This window comes from Mus caroli, chromosome 13, assembly GCF_900094665.2.
Source record: "Mus caroli chromosome 13, CAROLI_EIJ_v1.1, whole genome shotgun sequence".
Lineage (NCBI taxonomy): Eukaryota > Metazoa > Chordata > Mammalia > Rodentia > Muridae > Mus > Mus caroli.
Window position 1 is genome coordinate 12,845,197 of NC_034582.1, and position 18,580 is coordinate 12,863,776.

The 18,580-nt window shown below is 37.4% G+C and overlaps 1 protein-coding gene across 5 annotated transcripts in view; it reads right to left on the reverse strand.

Moving 5' to 3' along the window:
- Sugct (succinyl-CoA:glutarate-CoA transferase) overlaps nt 1-18,580 on the reverse strand; it is a 778,692-nt gene that overhangs the window by 529,395 nt on the left and 230,717 nt on the right. For all 5 annotated transcript variants that reach the window (XR_003834661.1, XM_021180767.2, XM_029468350.1 and 2 more), the window contains exon 9: nt 10,728-10,823. Coding sequence is in view for 4 of the 5 variants with exons in the window: in XM_021180767.2 (XP_021036426.1) it covers nt 10,728-10,823 (96 nt within the window). In the remaining variant the exon portion in view is untranslated. The remainder of the gene's footprint in view (nt 1-10,727; nt 10,824-18,580) is intronic.

Sequence of the window (18,580 nt, forward strand, 5' to 3'; positions counted from 1 at the left end):
AGTGAGGTAACACAATCACAAAGGAACTCACACAATATGTACTCACTGATAAGTGGATATTAGCCCAAAAACTTAGGATACCCAAGATATAAGAACTTTAAGTTTTAAATTGTCACTATTAATTAATTTAAAATTTTGCAGAATTTTCTGAAATGCAGTGTGAGTGCCAGGGTTATAACTAAGTGGTATAGCATACACTCCATAACCCATATGGCTCTGTACTATAGGACACACTCCACAACCCAATGAGGTCCTGGGGTCAACTATCAAAATTACAAAAACCAAAATAAAAGAAAAAGAAAAACAATCTAATGTTTTGCTATAACCCAGTAACTCATATTTACTTTTTTAAGTTAAAAAAAGTTTTATTTCAGCTTACATTTCCATCTTAGCCCCAGTAGCAGGGAACAGCAACAGACAAGAAATTAGCTGTTCAGGCTTCATGTGCTCAGAGGAAGCAAAGTGAAAGCAGGAAGCATTCAAGGCTATAAACCACCAAAGTCCATTCCCAGTGACATACTTCCTCCAACAAGGATTCATTTTCTGAAGGTTCCTTAGTCTCCTCAAACAGTGTCACAAACAGAGGACCAAGGTTTCAAACACATGAGTCTATGGGAGTCGTAACTCATTCAAACCAGAACAGGCTGTATGTTAGAATTTATGGGGGGGGGGTTACATCAAATAAAGAAGTGAAATGAATTTTTGCTTACACCATTGAGAAAACATTTGGAAGAAAAATTACCAATACAAAGAAGTAAATTAACAGAAGTGTGGACTTGGTGATCATCAGATAATTTACAGGATATCAATGACATATGTCATTAGATTTTTCAAAACTTTTGGATGCTGAATGACTGTCATGGAAGACTAGAAGTTTATCCTATTTTAATACCATCTTATCAGTAACAATATTGACATAAAAGTTTCAATACTTTCATCAATTAATTTCTTTTTAATTTATTGTCTATTGATGTGCAGTTTCTTTTGTCTTTATTTTTAATAATATAATATTTTAACAGATAATTATTAGAAAAGAATATGTATCTAACATAGTTTGTACTTCTCTCATCTTTTAAAGGATTCTTATTTATATTTGTATTTGTTTGAGTGTATGTTAAATGTGTAGGACCGCTTGAGGATGCCAGAAGAGGACGTCAGATTCCATAAGAACTGGAGCTACAGCTGCCTGTCATAGATGCTGGGAAGTGAACTCCAGTCAACTAGGAGAGCAGTAAGCACTAGTCACCACCATCTCCAACCCTTTTTTCTTGCTTTTTCAATGCTGAAGGAGAACTGTTCATCTAATTGCATCTTACATATATATATATACACACACATATATATATATATATATATATATATATATATATACCCCAATCCTTGTCATATTATAATCAAATTGTCCTATTTCCTTTGGTTGACTGTGAGTCTTACTGCACCTTTATTAACAATACATTAAACTAAAATTCTCATTGCATTTAGTGACTAAGTCATTCTTATCTTCCTCATCTCAAACAATTCTTTTAATATTGCTACAGTTGGAGAATATATCAATAATACATTTTTTTTAATGTTCCAGGGCAAGATTTTGAAATTAAAAAATGTTGCCGTCATTCGAATTAAACTACAAATTTCATGAAAGTTAAAATTTCATGTATATATCTTTACTTATTTTGCCCCTAAGTTTTCATAGATGTTTTTAGATACTATTTCAGACTTTCACAAAAAATTTTTCACAAATTTATAATGACAACTCTTCTACAGCAATGGCAATAGGAGTTACCTTTTACTGGAACTTAACTGGAGTCAGGTAAGATACTCAGCTCACACTGTCTCATTTAAATCATCCAGGTCTAACTCCAAACTTCAAGCTCTCAGAATTGGTCCTATTTTGAGTTCTGTTGTTTGCAGGACTAAAATACTGTCTCCTTCACAGCAGGCTCAAGAAACTGTTTACTTGACTTGTCAATGGTCATATAGAAGCAGTGAGTTGAAACTATGCTACTGGGAGCTTAAATGACCCATACCTAAGAGTTCAGATATACTTCTATGGCGGGGACACATACTATGTTTTCTGCCTTCTAGAATCATAACAGATATGTTATCTTTCATTTCAAACACATGATGGAAAAGGAAGAATTCTTCTCTATCTAATAAAGAAACAAATACCTATCTCATATTGTGCCTAGCACTAAAAGAACTTCTAATTTGAATATAGTGGGAAAAATAAATAAATTTTAGAATCTTAAATCCATGATTCAAGGCTAGAACATAGGAAATTTACTTAAATTCTCTAGGTTTCCTTTTTTGTTGTTGTTTGGTTTTTCAAGAAAGAGTCTCTCTGTGTAGCCCTAGATGTCCTGGAACTCATTCTGTAGATCAGGCTAGCCTCAAACTTACAGAGATCCTCCTGCCTCTGCCTTGAAAATGGTGCAATTAAAAGGGTGCACCGCTACTGCCCAGCTCTAGATATCCTTTTAATCGGTATAAAATGAAAAGAAAGTTTGATATGTAATACAAACATACATGAATATGTATCCCAATTATATGCCATGTATTCAGTGGTATCCAGAATGGTCACTACTAATTATTACCATTTCATCAACTAAGTTAAGTATGCAGTGCAGGCACACAGCTGTTCAATCTGTATCTTCACACTTTACTGAGTGCCTTTGTGTGACTATGATTTAAAAACAAAACCACACATAAAAAGAGACAGATGTGTATTGTTTAAATTTTGACATTTAAAAGGGTTTCTTAATGTGACCTAAAAAATATAAAAATATTCTCAATGTTACCTAATCTGCATGATTTAACAGCACTTGGACATTGTCTAAGGAATGATAACAAAGTACTGCCTCTCCTCACTTGGAATTTACTGCCTGTCTGAGTCTCTGTTCTGGCCAAATTAAATACACAGCACAATGTCCCTCCCAGAAATAACAAAGCACGGCTTCCTGCTCTACTCCTTGGTTGAATAAACCCAAAGTGAGGTAAAGAGGACAGTATTTCATTTAATCATCTAAGTAACTGTTTTCTTCCATCTTTTGAATTAGAAGCTAGTTCAGAAAAAACTCTAGAAAAGAATCATTATGTGATTGATCAGGTCACTTAGAAAGAAAAAAAAACCTCTTTGAAGAGTCTTTATTTGAAAGGCTCAAGGAGTCCACACGAAGCATAAAAGTCCACCACCTTCCTGACACCTGCGCCTGCCCAAGGTCCATATGCTATTCAAGCTTATTATCTGTGAAGCATGAAAGCTATCCTAGAAGCGATGGTGAGTGTACCATTTCCTGCCAGCAAACACTAGCCAAATTCTTTGGAAAGGTTTTGTAACATAAGAGGACAATAAAATGGAATTTTCAGTAGGAAAAGACATGCCTTGGAGCCTAAGTTGGTAGGTAGGTAGGTAGGTAGGTAGATTTGTTTCACTTATTTTGTTTTGGTTTAAGTAAATTTGTCAGTATTTTGTTTCATTTCTTGCAATAGTATGGGTTGAACTCAGAGCCCTTCCTATCCTAGGCAAGTGCTCTACCATATGAATGCTAGGTTTTTTGGTTTATTTTGGTTTTTTGGTTTTTTGGTTTTTTTGGTTTTTGGGGGGTATTTGCAGGGCACGTGGTTGTTCTATTGTTGTTGTTTTGGTGGTGTTGGTGTTTTGAGACTTGGGGATTGTTTTTGTTTTTGTTTTTGTTTTTGAGACAGAGCCTCACTACATTGTTCAGGCTTTAATTATACATATTCACCACACCTTGCTAGATGGTAGGTCTTTGAAGATGTAAACTATGTCCACATGTTTATGTATACAAGATAGTGTTTTTAGTTAAGTGGGTATGGATTGGATAGAATGTTAAGCTTAATCAGCACAAAAAAAAAAGATGTCATCTTAACAAAAGATGGAACCTTAATGCTCATAGCATAGATAGCATCAGCCTCACATCATACCAGATATTTGGATGATCCATATGCACTCTGACATCAGAGAAATATCTAAGTGAGAACATAGTATGAAGAGGAAATTATCATTAAGAGAGGGGGATACTTAAAAAATTAAATCAAAGTATTTGGTAAATTCTCTATGTGGTAAAAGTAAAGTCACCAAAAAACATGGCACAAAAATTGTCTGGATCAAATAAAGAGCTGAACATATCCTAATAGCTGACAATAAATGGTCTGGAAGAGTTAGAGTTATTAAGGCTAATGGGTATAGGAATTATAGAGTAGGCAAGGGTGGTAATATATGCCTACAGTAACAGCTACTTAAGAAGAGAGGATGGAGCTCAGGAACTTGAGAACAGTCTGAGTAAAACAGAGACCTCTGAATATAAAAAAGGAAAGAAAGAAAGGGAAGGGGTAAGAAAAAGAAGGAAAGGAAAATGGAGAAGAGAGAGGAAGAAGGGGACAAGAATTGAGAGGTGATAGGATTAAATTTCAGAGCCCTTTAAAGGGAAGAAGTGTTGTCATTGCAATTTCTTTGACCTGACTGATCTTATGAAAATTTGTATTAATCATGGAATTGAAGTTCAATAGTATGACCCCAATTCCTTTATATTAGTGAACCTCCTTGGTAGCAGACAAAGCACATAATTAGAAATGAGAGTACTTCGGTTCTGAGGTTGGCTAAACTTCAACAGTAAAAAATAAATTCAGTGTTCTTCTTCAGTGTACTTACTAAAGTTTTCTATCCTCATGAGTATACATGTGAATAGATTTTTGATGATTTGAAAGATAACTGGATATCAGAATTCACACAAATGTAGGCTTTTAAGAAACTGAAATTGGCAAGGGAGTTTCTAATAAACTCGGGTTACAATATTAAAATTAAAGGGGTGAAAAGAAGCCTAGATGTCCATCAAATGATGGATAGATAATGAAAATATGCTACAAATAGACAATGAAATTCTATTCAGATATAGAAAAATTAAGTCATGAAATTTATATGTAAGTTAATAGAACTGGGAAATATTATACTGAATAAATTATCTCATACCCAATAAAACAAACACTACCTGACTGTTCGTATTTATGGATACTAGATTTAAATCTTTAAATTTCAGTGTATAACCTGAAATAACTATAGAAGCCAGGAAAGTAGAAAGGAACCACTAGAGGTGAGAGGAAAGAGTTCTGGAGAGGAAAATAGCAATGTTATCAAAGGGGAAGTAGAAAAATGTGGGGACTTTAATAGAGATGGGAAAGGAAGGATAATAAATTAATAAAAGGAAATAAATTTCATGCTTAGATTTTATCAAGCTTGTAGGGCTTGTGCTTGCTGTCATAATCATTGTGAATTCATGTGAGCATCTACCTTATTGTGTCTGAAAAACAGTTTCCTTGATGTTTTCCCTTTGGCTCTTAAAATCTTCCCATGCCTTTCAGGGCTAAAGAGATCGCTTTCAGGGTAAAACATCCAATGTTAATCTCTTATTCTCTGCACATTGACCAGGATTAAGTCTTTGTATTAATTACCACCCACTTCAAGAAGTTTCTTTGATGAGGGTTGAGCAAAGTACAACCATGAAAACATAGCAATAAGATTTCACAAATTGTTTTATTGCCATGTCCTGGTAGAATACTAGTAATAGGTTTTCCCCTGATGCCCATGACCTATCTAGTTACAGGCTCTTGGCCACATTGATGATGTCATCTATGGGTTCTATCTCTTGAGGCAGTAGTTAAATCCAATCAAAAAGTGTCTGGTTACTCCCATAACATTGAGCCACTCTCTCATCATATGGCATATGTCATTATTATGGCTCACAGGATTCTGAGCTGGGTGAGACTAAAGTTTACTTTTCTATTTTGACAGCTTTTCTAGAACCTTCCAAAAGTATGAATGCTAGCCAGTAGGACTGAAGCTTCCAGTTGAGTACCAATTAGATATCTCTATGTTCTTGTACTCAAATATGTAGTATCTTCTTCAATAGAATCTAAAAGCTAAATTGTAGATGGTAGACAATAGCAGTGGCACTACCCTGTCATGTTGAAGGGGATCTATATGATTTCCCTGGACCAATAACTCAAAAAAGGTAACCCATATATGGTTTTTAGGGAACATATATTGTATATTTGGGACCTTGCTCTATTTAGAATGTAACTCTAAATATACTCGTGTGTGTGTGTGTGTGTGTGTGTGTGTGTGTGTGTGTGTGTTAGAAAACTTCTATGGTATTAGGTTACATATGACTTTTTCAAAAAACATTTAATGTTAGATAGTATTGCCAGTATTCCTTTCTCTATCCTGCTCTCCCATCCTCCAATCCATTTAATCTTTCATTTCTACACTTTTTCCATCATACATATATGTAAAACTTAATAACTAATACTCACATACAAGAAAAAATCATACAATGTTTGTCTTTCTGAGAATGGGTTACATTAGTCTCAATGATTATTGCTAGTTCTACCCATTTACCTATAATTTTAATAAATTCGTTTTTCTTAATTTGTTAAGTTTTAAAAATTTGCCAGCACATGATGGCACATACCTAAGTCCTACTATACACAAGATTAACATAAGAATATCAAAGTTCAAGGCCTAATGTACTATATATCAAGACCATGTCTCAAAAATTCACAAAATATAAAAGTTAGCAGCCAAAGAATTAAGAAGAAAAGTGTACCAATGAATTACTGATTTGAGAAATTAAGAAGTACATGTTTATAAAATAATATAATGAGGGACCACTGTTTCCCAGAAGAATACATTGAATGTATTCAAGGTCTATAATTAGAGATCAACAACTAAATAAAGCAAGGTGAGAATCTTAAAAAAAAAAATCCCAGAACTATCAGGATTTTTATTATAGACACTGGACTAAAAACTCAGACAATAAGAAGCAAATTAGAAACAAAACTAATTATCATAGGAACTGAATAATAATTATCTTAGATTCACTCATGAAAATATTTCTCAGGTCTATTTAAAAACTGTGGAGAGACAAGGATCTTGAAGCATATCTAAGACCAATCTTATTATATTAGTTTAATTCCAGTTAAATTTGCGTTCCATCTTTAATCAGTGTGTTTAACCAGTTCTCTAGACAGAGGAAGCAGATTGATTGTATGCTCCTGATGAAAAACCAGATATCTTATTTTTTAAGATCAAAAAAATGTTCTTCTATGAATTAAAGAAAGGATGTTCTAGCTAGAAGTCTAGAGGGGGGAAGAAGAAGAAGAAGAAGAAGAAGAAGAAGAAGAAGAAGAAGAAGAAGAAGAAGAAGAAGAAGAAGAAGAAGAAGAAGAAGAAGAAGNAAGAAGAAGAAGAAGAAGAAGAAGAAGAAGAAGAAGAAGAAGAAGAAGAAGAAGAAGAAGAAGAAGAAGAAGAAGAAGAAGAAGAAGAAGAAGGGTGGCCACCTTAGGTAAGCAAACGTGTCTAAAGTGGCATGAAGAAATTCTCGAAACTTGTAATTATCCTAGAAGGTAAATCAAAATGAGAAAAGCAGTTATAGCAGACAATCATATCAAAGTCTCAGATATAAAATAGGTATAAACCTCCTTGTGTTGGAGTTTTCCTCTGTAGGGATAGATTAGTAGAAAGATATTGTTTAAATTTGGTTTTGTTGTGGAATATCTTGGTTTCTCCATCTCTGATGATTGAAAGTTTTGCTGGGTATAGTTGCCTGAGCTAGCATTTGTGGTCTCTTAGGGTCTGCATGGTACCTATCCAAGATCTTCTGGCTTTTAGAGTCTCTCCTTGAGAAGTCTGATGTAATTCTGATAGGTCTGCCTTTATATGTTTCTTGGCCATTTTCCCTTACAGCTTTTAGTATTCTTTCTTTGTTATGTATATTTAGTGTTTCAATTATTATATGGCAAAAGGAATTTCTTTTCTGGTCCAAACTATTTGGTGTTCTATAGGCTTCTTGTACATTTATGGGGATGTAGGTTAGGGAAGTTTTCTTCTATGATTGTGATGTTTTCTGGGCCATTGGAATGGGAATCTTCACCCTTTTCTATTACAATTATTCTTAGGTTTGGTATTTTATTTTATTTTCCTTTTTTGTTGTTTTTGTTTTTTTTTGTTTTTGTTTTTGTTTTTGTTTTTCGAGACAGGGTTTCTCTGTATAGCTCTGGCTGTCCTGGAACTCACTTTGTAGACCAGGCTGGCCTCAAACTCAGAAATCCACCTGCCTCTGCCTCTCAAGTGCTGGGATTAAAGGCATGCACCACCACACCTAGCTGGTTTGGTATTTTCATTGTGTCCCAAATTTCCTAGATGTTTGGGTTAGGAACTTTATACACTGTATTTTCTTTGACCCATGTGTCGATATCTTCTATAGTATCTTCAACACCTGAGATTCTCTTTTGCTTTCTTGTAGTCTGCTGGTGATGCAAGCTTGCATCTGTAGCTCCTGATCTCTTTCCTAAGTTGTCCTTCTCCAGGGTTGCATCTATTTGTGATTTCTTTGTTGTTTCTATTTCCATTTTTAGGCTTGGGCTGTTTTGTTCAACTATTTCACCTATTTGATTGTATTTTCCTATATTTCTTTAAGGGATTTATTTGTTTCCTCTTTAAGGACTTCTACCTGTTTGCCTGTGTTCATTTACACAATTTATACTATTCAATTACTAAAAATGAGAACATCGTGAATTTTGTAGGCAAATGGATGGAACTATAAAATATCATCCTGAGGGAGGCAATCCAGACCCAAAAGGACATGCATGTATATCTCACAGATAAGTCGATATTTTTATTAGTCCAAAAGTACAGAATACCCATGATACAACAAACAGACTGCAAGAAGTTTAACAAGAAGGACTTAGAAGAGGGAACAAAATAATCACAAAAGGCAGAGAGAGTGAAGGACCTGGGTGAAAGAGAAGGGGGTGGGGAAAGGGGGCAGGATCAGGTTTGGGGAGAAACAGGACGGAATCTCAGAGGACCAAAAGAATGAATGGAAATAGCTACTGTAGGGGACGGGGGCAGGGGTAACTGCTAGAAAGTCCCAGAGACCTGGCATGTGAGAGGCTCCCAGGACTCAACAGGGATAACCTTGGCCGAAATGCCTAACAGTGAGGAGATGGAACCTGAAAAGACCATCTCCAGTAGATCGACAGGGCCCCCAGTGGAGAGATGGTGTCACCAACCTACCTTCAAAGTTTTTTATCCAGAATTGTTTCTGTCATTTAAAAAAATGGCAGAGACAAAAATGGATGGAGCAGGGAATAAAGGGAAGTTCTTCCAGTGACTAACACAACTTGGGATCCATCCTATGGGCAGGCACAAAACCCTGACAATTATGCTTGAAGACAGGAGACTAGCATGACTGTCCTCTGAGAGGTTCTACCAGTAGCTGACTGAGACAGATGCAGATACTTACAGCCAACCATTGGACAGAAGTCAGTGACCTCTATGGAAGGGTTAGGAGAAGAACTGAAGGAGCTGAAGGGGATGGCAATCCAATAGGAAAACCAACAGTGTCAACTAACCTAGACCCCTGGGAACTCCCAGAGACCAAGCCACCAACAAAAAAAGCACACATGGGCTGGTCCATAGCCCCCAGCACATATGTTGCAGAGGACTGCCTTATCTGGCCTCAGTGGGAGAGGATGTGCCTAATACTCAAGAGACTTGATGCCTCGGGGAAGGGGGATGACATGGGGATGGATGGGTGAGTGGGAGCACCCTCTCAGAAGCAAGAGGAAGATGATGGGGTGAAGAATGCTTGGAAGGGGGACCAGGAAGAAGGCAACATTTTTTTTTAATAGCCATAAACCGATGAGAGGAAAACATGCTGACCTCACACTGAATTATGCTTTCCTCAAATTTGGATTAAAGTAGAAGAAATGAAACTAGACCTGCCCAAAGAAATAATTTCTTAACATTGAAATGATGACTGAAACACTAATGAATTTCCTATCAAATGAAAAATCCTGACTTTATGTGTTTCCTATCAAGAATATTAATATTGAAATAGCTGGAATAAGATCCATTCCTTTATTCGGAAGATAATTCCAGCGTATACCGCCTGCATTTCTACTGGATATGAGATAAAAGATGAGAAAGACCCTGCTACTCTTAAACTCATGATGCAGTATGGAAAGTTTGACAAACATATGCAGAAATGCGAAGAAATAAGCAACCAGGCCAAGCTAAAGCTAGTGGTTTGGAAGAGGCAGTAGAGTTTTGTTATTTTTAAAGGATCACAGTTTCTTCACATATTCATTTGCACAATCCAAAGTCCAGAATTTCTGAGGATAAGTTTAGACACTTAATAGAGAACAGCAGCTCTTAAACCATCTGTTTTTCTCCAAGGATGAAGATCCATCACACGCAAATTTTCACTTCAGTCTAACCCTGTGAGAATATTATTGTCAGATGGAAAAGGTGACATTTGTTTTATAGCTAGGATAATGAACTAGCTATAGTCAATGGCTTTTGGATGAAAGAAGAAAGAAAGTAAGCAGAGGGAGAGAGAAGGAAGAGGAAGAAGAAGAAGAAGAAGAAGAAGAAGAAGAAGAAGAAGAAGAAGAAGAAGAAGAAGAAGAAGAAGAAGAGAGACAAAGAGAAAGAAACGATCATATTAGCCCCACTATAACTCTCTTTCTGTAAGTGCCTTCAATCCACTTAAGTGAAGAAATGGCAATAAAAAAAAAATAAAAACAAAAATAGAACCTTGCTGTAACAAGTCAGAGATACATTACAATACAACCATGGAGGATCTGTAAAAACTTCATTGTTTGTACAGATCTGGAGGATATAGTAACAGGAGGCTAACTTGTACCTGATAAGGAACAATACTGCCATGAGCTGTGCCCCAGCGTTTTGCTTCCTTTTGTCCAATAAGATAATTAGCAGCTACTTGGGTCAAACATGCCACCTGCCAGAATAAAAATAGGAAGTAAATGAATTAGTTTACCTGTAATTGTGAGCAAAATGTTATAATATAAAGCCACGTCATTTCATGTCATTACATAATGAAAAAGATCCCAATTCATTGATAACATACTTGTCATATTCTCTTCACACAAATAGAGAACAGTATTACATTATTGCATGACTAAGTAATGATAAGTTTAAAAATATAAACACACAAAAATTCTTCTCCTGAAAAGGCCATCTGAAGGCAGATGTTAGCCAAGCCAAGGTCACCTTGGTCTAGCCTTGAGGGGAACAAAAAAGCTTCAACACAGTAAGTCAGCAACTAGGGGATGGACTCCCTTCTTGACTATGTCCTATTCCCTTTCATCATGACAGCAAAAGGCATGCATTATCACAGAGGCCAGTGAACCAAAGCAAGGAGCTATATCATCTCTTAAGCTTTTCAACAAACAAAGAAATAATGCCAAGTTTCTATTAAGCCAGTTTAGTTGAGTTTTAAAAAATGCCCAAGCATCTTTTGATATAATAAAAGAAGATTTTTAACTCATTAATAAACCTTTCTCATTTAAGCAAAAGTACTGTATCTCTCACAACTTAATCTGACCCAAGCCTTCATTATTAGGTACATTTTGTTTTTGAACACCATAGGTCTGAAACCTCACTTTAGCCTTGTTTCATTGGCAGACCTTGAAAATCCTTACTTTGATTTTTATTGGTTTGTTGGTTGTTTTGAGACTTGAGATACAGCCTCAATCTATAAATCAGGGTATCCTGGAACAAACTTTATAACCCAGGTTAGCTTCAAGCTTGCAGCAATTCTCCTGCCTCATCCTGCTGTGTACAATTGTGTGATTGTACGCACAAGCTATGAACTTTCAAGTCCACATAAGTAAAACATTAGGATAATGGCATCCATAGTGATCTTAGGATCCCTGAATACTTAGCCTTCTAGGGACCACAACTATGAAAATGTAATAAATGACATTTCATAATCCACAAGAAAAAAAAACCCTCTGAGTTCATAACATAGCTTTTATACAGCATTGACTACATCATTATTATTCCTCTTCCAGATCATCAGACGTGACTGGGAACTAACTCGGCCTATAATCCAAACATACCCCAAACTGACAGTAGCTTCTGGAACAACTCTGATGTTGATTTTTTTTCAGGGCAAGGTTCCATAAGCATTTCTTGCCTTGTGCCTGGCATGGGAACTATACTTCCTACAAGAGGTATCAATATGAATCAAGCTGGGTGACTCTCGCTGCTGTATCAGCCATTCTCCTTTTATATGGAGACTGACTCTCATTTTCGTGTTCATTTACTGCTTTGCTGAAATTGGAACTGCCTTGTGGCAGCTGGTTCGACTGTACTACCCAGGTGGCAAAACTAATAAATTCTGAGTCATCCACTTCTGGACTTCCATCTGGTCTTGGGCATTTGAACCATGAAGCACTCCAGGGCTGCTTGGGCTGCCTAGTGCTAATAACCATTTCACAGATCACTTCTGTGTCTTTCAAAATGCAAAATCAAAAGAACATTTTGTAGTAAAAATACCCAGGAAGGGAAGGCCAGAAGCACGGTTTCTAAGTTTTGCCAACACCCAAGTAGGTACATGACTGATGGCATCTCATTTAACTCCTTTGACCCTCAAATACTTTCTCTATGAAGTTATGATCATTTTAGCTAAACTTGTGGGGTTTTAAGTATTTCAAAGTCAAATAAATAAACATTTGAAATCCTAATATATAGAAAGATAATACCCCAAGTCTTTTAGATAAAACATATGTCATAACTACCGACAGTCTAAACACAGAACACACACTTGCAAAATAGTAAATTATCTCAAATCTTACAATTAACATCTGCATTTCTAACAATACTATTCCTTTTAGCTGTCAAATAATAATACAGAAGATATGCAATAGTAGACATTTTCTCATGATGCCTCTTCCTGGATTTGGGGACATTTTCTGAAGTCTGAAGTTGCTAAGACAGATTCTTCTTTCATATATCTCTTTTGAGGTCTTTTTATTTTCTCTTTCAAAGAAACACCAGTGAAAGTCACCCTCTAAGACACTCTAAAAATACCAGAGTCCAAGAATTTTTTAAAAAAGATAACTAGTACAGGAAATTAATTACTGTAAGGTTTTTTTTCACTTCAAAGTCAACAAATGTTTGCTACATTGTCATCATCAAAGGCACATGAAGCAGTAGATTGGGTGAATGGTTACAAGCAAATCTGCAAATCCTAAAACATGGCAGGTAATGGCTAGACTCAAGGCTGCATGTCAACCTGGCTACCTTGTTTCTTATATACCTTACTTTTTCCATTTCATGTGTATGAGTGTGTGTGTGTGTGTGTGTGTGTGTGTGTGTGTGTGTGTGTGTGTGTGTCAGAGAGAGGAGGCAGGGACAGGGTAAGAGAGAGGGAGAGGGTAAGAAAGAGGGAGAGGTAGAGGGAGAGGGAGAGGCCTGGATGTCTTGGAACTCAGTATGAAGACCAGGTTGGTCTGGATCACAAGAGATCAACCTGCTGGTCCTTTCAATATTTGACTTCTTTTTGCCTGACCCTGCCTCATTTAGAATGGATTTGAAATAAAGACCAGAACTTATCTTTCAAAGTGCTTCTAAATGAAATATAATATTCATTTCCTCCACAAATCAGTAATTAAGTTTCAAAATTAGCAGGTTCTTAATGGGTAGAAAGGTTAAATAAGATTTTAAACCAGTTGTCATTAAAATAAAACTGTGATTTGCTGGTAGCTTCTCAAAGACAAAGCTGGATGGGGAAAGAAGTCTATTTTTGAAAAATAGCAATGGGGCTAAACTTAGCAGTTCAATATTTAGAGGGGGCATACAAATCTGAGAGTAATCTACTGCTTATAGGGCTGTATTTTAAGGCAGGAGAAGGGGGAGAAAGTCAACAGCTATGAGGTGATTTTGTATGAAAAATCAGAGGTTTCTTGGGCAATTAATGACACATTTTTCGCAAATTAAAAGAATGCAGGATGTGACTTTTACGTTAATAACTACATACTAAACACTCATTCTAAATATTGCATTAGATCATTACTTTCATCCCCTAAACTTAGGCTCATTATTTCATCAAATGGACGCTATATAATTTACTCAGAATGTTGCCTTTATATGGTTTCATCTAAACAAAAAAGCCAACTTTGCTTTAATAATAATAATTCTGCAGTAAATCTATTATTTTAAATAACACAGTGGTCCTGATAGTCTTTGTATCTACCCAGAAGTCCAATCGGGACTGGCTTAAGTGAATCACAAGGGCACAGCCCCTACAGGCTTGAGGAAAGTTGTGCTCTTCTATTTCATGAAGAAACCTTATGATGCCCAACCTGACCACATGCTGCACTTTCAGAAAGCAAACTGAAGCCATAAAATATTTCATCGACAAAAGGAAAACAACTTTGAGAGCAAAAAGAAAACTAGGACTAGGGTCCATTTTATCAAACAGGTCACTGCTCCTGCTGCCATATATATATATATATATATATATGGCAAACATTAAGTTATATTAAATTTCAAGCAAACCTAAACTTACCTATAGCTCTACTGAGTCTTAATGGCCAATTTTAACATCATCTTATCCAGCTAGCCCCTTGTTTACACAAGCAATAAAATGTTTCCTGACTTTAAATGAATAAAGTACCTTAATACAATTACTATCTGCTATACTTTCTAAGGTGGCCTTGTTCTACAATTACAAGGCAATAAGATGCTAAAACTAAAAGCTACTAGATTAGTTGTTCTCAAACATAGCTGTGTACCACAGTTACATTGTAAAGGGACAGAGGAATTCTTGGGACCCATCCCTAACCTTCTAAATCACATTCATGTGATTCAGAACATGGTAAAAAATCATTTGGTTAGTGTACTTTTAGCTGCACATAATATTTGAAAACTGTACTGGCTGGTTTTGTGTGTCAACTTGACACATTCTGGTCTTATCACAGAGAAAGGAGCCTCCCTTGAGGAAATGCCTCCATGAGATCCAACTGTAAGGCATTTTCTCAATGAGTGATCAAGGGGGAAGGGCCCATTGTGGGTGGTAGCATCCCTGGGCTGGTAGTTTGGTTCTATAAGAGAGCTGAGCAAGCCAGGGGAGTCAAGCCAGTAAGTAACATCACTCCATGGCCTCTGCATCAGCTCCTGCTTTCTGGCCTGCTTGAGTTCCAGTTCTGACTTCCTTTGGTGATGAACAGCAACATGGAAATATAAGCTGAATAAACCCTTTCCTCCCCAACTTGACTCTTGGTCCTGATGTTTGTTCAGGAATAGAAACCCTGATTATGACAAAACCCAAAGCTTTAAGAATATCCAATTAGCAGGGTGGTGGTGGTACACGCCTTTAATCCCAGCACTTGGGAGGCAGAGGCAGGAGGATTTCTGAGTTCGAGGCCAGCCTGGTCTACAGAGTGAGTTCCAGGACAGCCAGGGCTATCCAGAGGAACCCTGTCTCGAATAAATAAATAAATAAATAAATAAATAAATAAATAAATAAATAAATAAATAAAAAAGAATGTCCAATTAAATAGTTTGGCATTATTATAGATGGGTAAGTAAAAGAATGGGGAAGCAAAATAACTTGTCTGAGATCACACAGCCAGTCAACAACACCAACTCCTCTGTTTTCCCCATGCTATAACATTTGTGTCTTCTTATTCCTCTTTTTAAATTAGAGACTGTTTTAAGATAAATACTATTTAGTATAAAGCCTTTTTTTATTCTCATGTACATAATACTGAATTTCAGTGTTGAAATTTTTAATAATTTAACTAGCAATCAATAGTTATTTATTGAACAAACGCTGGATACTGCTGCCTGAAAGACTGTGCAGGATGTAGAAATTAATCAACTAACTAATTAATTAAATGCTATATGATCAGCTTCCTTTGATCTTATGACTAGATGTGAAGATAAATTAGTATGAAGGCACCTAATGGAGCGAGGAGATGGATGAAAATGAATGACCATGTTGAGTAAAAGCTCTAAGACAACAGATGGACCCTAGAGAAAAGCAGGAGAGCCTCAGTCAGTCATGGGCCCCACATGCTCTCTGACAGCAATTTTAGCCTTTGCCTTAGAGAAGCTAGGGGTCTGTTCATTCCAAAGACCTACCTAGTAGTCGCAAAAATATTAAATAACACACAGAAGTTAGTAATAAATGGCTAGTAAGGGGCCAAAACAACACAAGATTATCTGTAATTAGGCACAGGAATTGCAACATTTCAAGGGCTCTATAATCTCTGAAGCTCTGACCAGCCTGTGGTTAAGGTAGTGTGTCTTCTTTCCAGGATTTCATCACAGAGACTTACTTTTCCTGATAACCACACTATCAGACCTGATTAATCACTTTTTGTTCTAAAATTTCTATGTAATATCATGTACTTTTTTCAGTAATTGGGATTATTTACTTACTTACAGCATCAACATACCCCTTTAAAATAATAAAGTCATATCTCATAGCCTAAAGACTATATGACTATATGACTTCTTAAAATAAGAAGTCATATCCCATAGCCTAAAGAAATCAGATTATACTTTGCTGTAGCTATATCTCTGTCTAGTAGATTTAAAAGGCTATCCTGTGCTCCAAATTTATGGACCTTCTCAGTCCATGTCAATGGCGTAGACAAGACCATTAACAACATCATAGAAAAAAGAGTCCCTAAACTAAAGATACACATATCTATACAGATTCAAGGAGCATAAAGAAAACCAAAGGAAAATATCAGAAAATAAACTGCCAACAAAAAAAGAATAATGGATAAAACACTAAATATACAAAGAAAGAAGATTGAAATCTGCAAAAGAAAAAATGTAATTCACGGCTCTCTGCTCCTCCCTGTTCCAGAGACAGCATTATCTTTTTGTGCAGTGCAGCCTCGTCCCTTAGACATAATGGTAAAGGTTGGAGTGAACAAATTTGGCCATATTAGGTGACTGGTTACCAGGGCTGCCTTCTCATCTACATCTGGCAAAATGGAAATTATTGCCATCAAGGACCCCTTCATTGACCTCAACTACATGGTCTACATATTCCAATATGATTCTTCCCATAAAAAGTTCAACATCACAGTAAAAGAAGTAAACTGGAAGCTTGTTATCAATTGGAAGCCAATTACCATCTTCCAGGAGTGAGATTCTACTAACATTAAATGGGATAATGCTGGTCCTGAGCATGTCATGGAGTGTACTGGTGTCTTCAACACCATGGTGAAGGCTGGGGCCCACTTGAAGATCTGTGGAGACCCTGTCAAATACGATGACATCAAAAAGGTGGTGAAGCAGGTGTCTGAGGACACATTAAAGGGCATCCTGGGATACACTGAGGACCAGGTTGTCTCCTGCAACTTCAACAGTAACTCCCACTCCTCCACCTTTGATACTGGGACTGGCATTGCTCTCAATGACAAATTTTTAAAGCTCATTTCAGGGTATGACAATGAATATGGCTACAGCAACAGGGTGGAGGATCTCATGGCCTATACGGCCTTCAAGGAGTAAGAAGTCATAGACCACCCTCCCCAGCCATCATATGAGGGCAAGAGAGAGACCCTTGGTTGCTGAGGAGTCCCTGTTCAAACTTGGCCCCCAAAACTGAACATCTCCCTCACAGTTTCCATCCCAGACCTCCACAATAATAGGAGGGACCTAGGGAGCCCTGCTCTCTTGAACACCATCAATAGCTTGCTGCACCAATAAAAGATAGAAAGAAAGAAAGAAAGAAAGAAAGAAAGAAAGAAAGAAAGAAAGAAAGAAAGAAAGAAAGAAAGAAAGAATCACAGGTGAGGAGGCCACAGCATCTGCCCCAACATCTGGAGTAACTGGGACCCCCACACACACCTGGGGATGCAGGAGCATAGGAACCCCTGCCCGAGCAGTGGTACAGGTTCCTTCCCAATTGAACCTGCGCACGGAACAGAGATGGGCCACTGGCTCTGCACCCACTCCTACAACAACTACAAGAAGCCCAACTCCCTAGTGTTCTGAAACACCCAGGATCACAGGACAGGCCATAAGATCTGCCTCAACACCCGGAGTAACTGGGACCGCCAGGATCCAGGGACACAGGAACTCCTACCCAACCAGTGGCAGCAATTCCTTCTGGTCTGAACCTGGACCTGGAGGAGCCCCTGGGTGCTGGCTCTCTACCCACTCTTACAACACCCAGAGGTAGCCCAACATCCAGGTGCTCTGAAATGCCCAGGATCACAGGATCACAGAGGAAGCTAAAAACCCAGGAGATCAGACACACCCAGGAGCACTGGAGCTCTGACACAATCAAGATCACAGTTGAGGCCACAACATCGTTCCCAACACCCAGCATAACTGGGACCTCCACAGGAACCAGGGAAATACAAACCCTTGCACAGACAGAGGCAAGGGTTCCTTCCAGCTTTCACCTGTGCTCAGAGCAGACCCAGGGCTCTGGCTCCCAATCCACTACTGCAACTCCCAGAGAAAGCTTGAATCCCACGACCTCTGACACAACAAGATCTCAGGAGCTTGTTCACACCAGGATTGTAGGATCCCAGAGGCAGCTTGACTCCACAAAGCTCGGTTACACACAGGATATCAGGATTACAGGATCCCAGAAGCACAAGATCATAAAGACAGCTGGAATCTGAAGAGTTCTGAAGCAGGCAGGATCACAGAAAAGAGAGGTTCCAGTAGCACAGATGGCAAGAGGCAAGCAAGAACATAAGCAACAGAAACCAA